Source organism: Apaloderma vittatum, unplaced genomic scaffold, assembly GCF_000703405.1.
Source record: "Apaloderma vittatum isolate BGI_N311 unplaced genomic scaffold, ASM70340v1 scaffold22515, whole genome shotgun sequence".
Lineage (NCBI taxonomy): Eukaryota > Metazoa > Chordata > Aves > Trogoniformes > Trogonidae > Apaloderma > Apaloderma vittatum.
The window spans coordinates 6,214-11,513 of record NW_009718204.1 but is presented as its reverse complement, the minus strand read 5'-3'; the positions used below and the strand labels follow the sequence as shown (position 1 = coordinate 11,513).

General features: G+C 49.9%; 1 protein-coding gene across 1 annotated transcript in view; it reads left to right on the top strand.

Annotated features, from left to right (window-relative positions):
- The window catches only part of SCARA5 (scavenger receptor class A, member 5), a gene marked incomplete at its 3' end in the record, with an annotated part of 19,951 nt that extends 15,389 nt beyond the window's left edge, over positions 1 to 4,562 (top strand). The window contains exons 4-5 of the mRNA XM_009870175.1: positions 1,821 to 1,901; positions 4,464 to 4,562. Coding sequence (XP_009868477.1) covers positions 1,821 to 1,901; positions 4,464 to 4,562 — 180 coding nt within the window. The remainder of the gene's footprint in view (positions 1 to 1,820; positions 1,902 to 4,463) is intronic.
- Positions 4,563 to 5,300: the final 738 nt, after the last annotated feature.

The following is a 5,300-nucleotide window of genomic DNA, read 5'->3' as shown; positions in this document are numbered from 1 at the left end:
CACTTTTCCAAACTCCAGCAGGCGAAAAGCAGATTTAAGAACATGTAGTTTTACGCTGAGGGTGGTGAGACCCTGGCACAGGTTGCCCAGAGAGGTGGTAGAAGCCCCATCCCTGGAGACATCCCAGGTCAGGTTGGATGGGGCTCTGAGCAACCTGATCCAGTTGAAGATGTCCCTGCCCACAGCAGGGTGTTGGAGCTAGATGGACCTTTAAAGGTTCCTTCCAACCCAAACCATCCTGAGATCCCATGGTTGCACGGTTGTTGTGTAAAACCCTTTTTTTAATGCTGTGGGAATGAAGATTATTCCACCAGCCACCCCAGCACCTTCACCCAGGGCACACCTCTCTCCCCTGCCCCACGCGTGCCTTGATCTTGAATATTGCTGGACCTTCCCCACCAGGGACAATCCTGCCTCTCCCCAGGCAGACAGTGTCCCTGCTGCTCGTGGTTCCTCTTGTTCCCACCCAAAAATGCCTCCTCATTGTACTCAGCTCTCCCGGGGGTCCATTGTTCTTTGCACCCTTTTGTTTTGCCAACAGGAGAGGTGTCCCCAGGGTCTAGGGTCCATCCTCATGTCTTCTCAGCACCTGGAGATGTGCAACCCAGGGCAAGCTACTGTAATATCGTAGAACCCTACAACACTTTGAGTTGGAAGGGACCTTAAAGACCATCTCATTCCAGCCAGGGCAGGGACACCTGCTGGATCAGGTTGTTCAAAAAAACCTCCCCGTAGTCCTCTCACAGCCCCTGACCTTCTCCAGCTCCAGGGGTTCGTCTGTTCAGGAACCCCCTGATTTACTGCGTAATATTTGCAGATCCAAACTGCTAATTACCCCAGGGCTGCTAAACGTCCTCTCTCTCCCTCTCCTCACCCTCCTGTGTCACCACGTCACACCGGCTGGTTGTTTGCTTTCTCCACAGCTGTGAGATTATGGCTTTGGGGGTTTCTAGGAAAAAAACATTTAACAGTTTCCAGTGATCACCCTGGCTTGGTAGGACAAGGACCATATGACCCCTCCAGGCCTCTCTCTGCCCTATTTTCTGTCATCCCACGGGTCTTTTTTTTTTTCTGTTTTTTGGGGTTTTTTTCTTCTGTTCAAATTCTTTCTTCCAATGATTTAGCTCATAATTGTTTTCAGCTTTGCAGGCTTGGCCCTTTGCAGGCTGAGGGACATAACTCTATTGCGGGGTTGGACTTTCTGCTCGCTCACGAGAGTTTACACCAAAAAGCAATCACCGATGGCCAGTTCCTGATGAGATCAGTGATGCAATCCCCTCCTGAAGGCTCATCTCAATATGCCCCAAATGCATTTCTTTCTTTTTTCCTCTCTTTTCTTTTTTCTTTTTTCGTCTTTCTTTTTTCTTTTTCTCTTTTTTTCTGTTATCTTTTTTCCTTTTTCTTTTTTCTTTTTTCTTTTTTTCTTTTTTCTTTTTTCTTTTTCCCTTTTCTCTTTTCTTTTTTCTTTTTTCTTTTTTCTTTTTTCTTTTTTCTTTTTTCTTTTTTCTTTTTTCTTTTTTCTTTTTCATTTTCCTTTTTCTTTTTCTGTTTTTCTTTTCTTTTTTTCATTTTCCCTTTTTTCTTTTCCTTTTCTTTTTTCCTTCTTTTTTTTTCTTTTCTCTTTTATCTGTTCTCTTTTCTCTTAATACTATTTCACTGGCGATGCCAGAACTTTTCGTGGAAAGGGAATTTCTCCTGGAATTCCCCATGGAGTCACGCTCAAGGTGGAACCACAGGAGCTGCAAGGCTGAGTTTCCTGCAGCATGAGATAGGTCGATGAAGTCATGTTCACCTGCACTCCAACACCTTCTGTGTTTCAGGACCTCCAGGACCCAAAGGAGACCAAGGCAATGAAGGGATGGAGGGAGAACCTGGTCTTCCCGGCCTGCCTGGGCTGCGAGGTAAGGAAAAACACACCCAGGGCACCCACAACTTTGAAAACCTGCCCCCAAAGTCCACAGAGTCGATGGGACACCTCTTGCTAACCTCCCAACCTGGCCTTTGGGACCGCGCTGGCTGTGCACAGGTCTTGAAGAACACCAGGATTAACTTGCTGCCCCATCCCCTGCCAAGAAGTTTCTCTCATCTCCCAGCTGGCCCCAGGACATGGAGAGCCCTGAGGGTCCAGGTCCCGCAGGTTGATGCCCCCCAGGCTCCCACAACACAGCCACCCAGCCCTGATTTGTGCAGGACCTGGTCACCACCCCATGTTCTCTAAATCATTCAGTTGCTGTTTTCTTCCTTCCAGCTCCTGATCACTAAGCAGCATGTAGCTTTCTCATTTTTTTTATCATGCTCCAAAATATATATATTATTTATATCAAAGATGGAAAAAATGAAATAAGATAAAGCTATGGTTAGGAGAAGAAGAGGTAGAGAAAATTGTCATTTTGTACATGAGAATTAAGGTTTCTAGTATTGGCAGTTTCCCAGAAGGACATGTTCTTCTCCTGGAGCAGGTTTTAACCTCTTTCCTCCTAGTTACTACTTTGACTTTGGATGCTACAGCAAAGTGCTAGGCTAGGACATCAGACACCAGGCACCAGGGCTGGCCCCACTGCCTGCACCCCCCCAGCAGCACATGGGGACCCCCCACTGCTCCTCCAGCCTGGCAGAGGGGACGTGGCTACTGGCTGCAGCTCTGAGGCTTTTCACAGGACATTTTTTTTTCCATGTCAATGATGTCAATTCCCCACCCCCTCTTCTTAATTCCAACCATTGTTTTTAAGAGAAATTCAATTAAAAACACAAAAGAAGACACCCCCCATCCCCAGAAACGGGACTCGACTTGAGCCTGCTTTTAATTTTCAGCCAAACCTAGAAATGCTGGCGCTGTGTCCGAGAACCAGGGATGGCACAGGGGTAATGGAGTGAGGACCGTCCCCAAGAGGCTCTTCCCTACTGAGGTGACAGGATCCATCCTGTCAGGGGCACAGACCTCCTTTTCCATCCCAGGCTTCACCTTGGCTGCTGAAGACATGACCCACGTAGGGCTATCAGTGCCAGGGTGAGGTTCAGCACCGCCACCTCGCGCGTCTGAGCTGCCGGTGAGGTTCTGGGCTTAAAATCTCCTTTTTTTTTGATATATCTTTTCCCCCTTCTCCCTGGTGGGCAGCAGGACCGGCCAAGTCAGGCAGAGCCAGCCTGGAAACCTGAGCGCTCTCTGAAAGCCCTTCTCAGCGTTGGCTGCCTCTGCTCATTTCACCGACAGCTATATTTTTTTTGTGTGTGTTGACAGATTAACAGCTGTTTTTCTTGGGTGTAACAAGCATCAGAAATATATTGTCTGGCTTCTTTCCTTTTTTTTTGTTTAAACAGAAAAACAAAACAGTCTCTGGAGGGTTCACCTTTGGGAAGAGTTGCTGAAAAGGCCACGATTTTTTTAGTCTTTCTCTGTCTTGCTTTTTCTGGTGCTTTCCTGGATGTGTTCACAGCACTAGCCCTTGGATATGAGAAAGTCAGGTTCAGGTGCAGCCAGGTGTTGTGAAGCATCCCTGGTAAATCCTCTTTTTCCACATCCTGCCTCTACCTCAGCTCCTCTACCCAAACCCACAGCCCAGTCCTGACAGGCTGCAACATCCCCCTTGGGAGGGAGGCAAGGCATTGACTGGGTGCAGCAAGGAAAGAGTTAAGCCCCAGACCACATCCACTGGAGCTGGTGCCCAAATTCCTCCTGGCAGCTTTTTTTTTTCCCCTCTTGAACCAGAGGAACATGTTGACTAAGCCTGGAAAAGCCCAGCCCAGGAGGGTTGGAAGGACCAGCAGCATAAGGGCTGAGCTTGGGTGCTGGAGGAGCTTCTCCCCCAAGTTGCTTGCCCTGACCCAAGCTCAGGGCTCGAGCTGAGTCGTTGCTGGGACCATCTGGTGGGGCCACCCCAAGGTTCCACCAGCACCCATCACCAGCACAGGGGTCCCTCCCTTCACCTCCCCTTGCCACCCAGCATGGACAGAGGTCACCTCTGGGGCTTGGATGTGTCCCCTACAAAGGGAGCCCAAGCTCCCAGACTAAAGCTCCATTTCCCACCTCTTGGAGGTCAGGAGTTTTAATCCAAATCCTTCTCCAAATAAATAGCAAACCCACCTGGCCAGCGTGCATAGATGCAAAAGACCTGCAGCTCGTGCTGTTCACATCATATCTCCTTGGGGTCTCTGCTCCACCTTGGCTTCTCACAATTCCTCCTTGATCACCAAGGAGGTGATCAAGCTTTGGAGTTAACTTAATCTCAGCTTTAGGATGCTCAGGGTTGCATTAGAAACAGCCCATCTCTGGCTTAAACCCGTCCTGTATTGTGGGGCAGGTGCAGAAAGGGAGAATGAGGTTGACTCTCAGGTGTCTTCTTGATGGTTCTCAGCTTCTAGCAAAGCACCAGAGTCCAAGTGGAGCATCTCCTGGCAAGCAGGACACGTGTGTGTGCAGGTCTCTCCTGCAATGAGGTCACGTTGTCTCTTTGTTCTTGCTCCAGGGCTCCCTGGGGAGAGAGGACCACCAGGACCACGTGGCTTGAAAGGTGACCAAGGCGACCTTGGCCCTCCGGGTCCAGTGGGGATGCGGGGATTCAAAGGTAAGGACCAGCCTGTGCTCATGCTCCTGGGTCATGGGTCTAAGAGTGGGAGATCTCCTGGCTTGGTGGGGGGGGAGTCTCCTGCACTGAAGCCTCACCAGAGCCCCGTGAGGACCTGCCGGGCTCCCCTCCCACGCTTGGGTTTTAGGAATAGCTTCATGTTTGTTTTCTGGTGACCTTTTCTGGCTCGCTGTGGTTTTGCAGCATCTCACCACACCCCAGCTAAGAGCAGGGAGAAGCTGTGGGTGTAGGATGTGGTCACACACCTATTTAGCAGGACGGATCCATCCCGAGAGACCTTTTAAAAGAAGTTTTGTGCTGCAACCTAAAGTATGATGGATAGTCCCAAAATAATGCTCTTTCTGCCTCAAAACCTTGTGGGCAGAGGGGAGGCAGGAAGAGCCCAACCTAAGGAAGGGACACCACCCTGGTCACCGGTGACCAAAGTGGTTTATTCCCCTCATCTCATGCTTGTGGGTGATGGTGGCCAGGGACATGGTCACATTGGCCACCAGGACCTGGAGCCATGGCCACAAACCGGTGTCCAGGTCTGGAAGATGCCTGCAGGCAGCACTCTGGGCAGGGGATGTTGCTGTCCTTTCTTCTGGAGGTCTTTACAAGCTCTTGCTTTGCTGCAGGGACCTCCTTGGGGTAACTGAACTTGTGAAAGCTGAAAGAAACTCATGAAAGCGGAACAGGTTGCCCAGGGAGGCTGTGGATGCTCCATCCCTGGAAGTG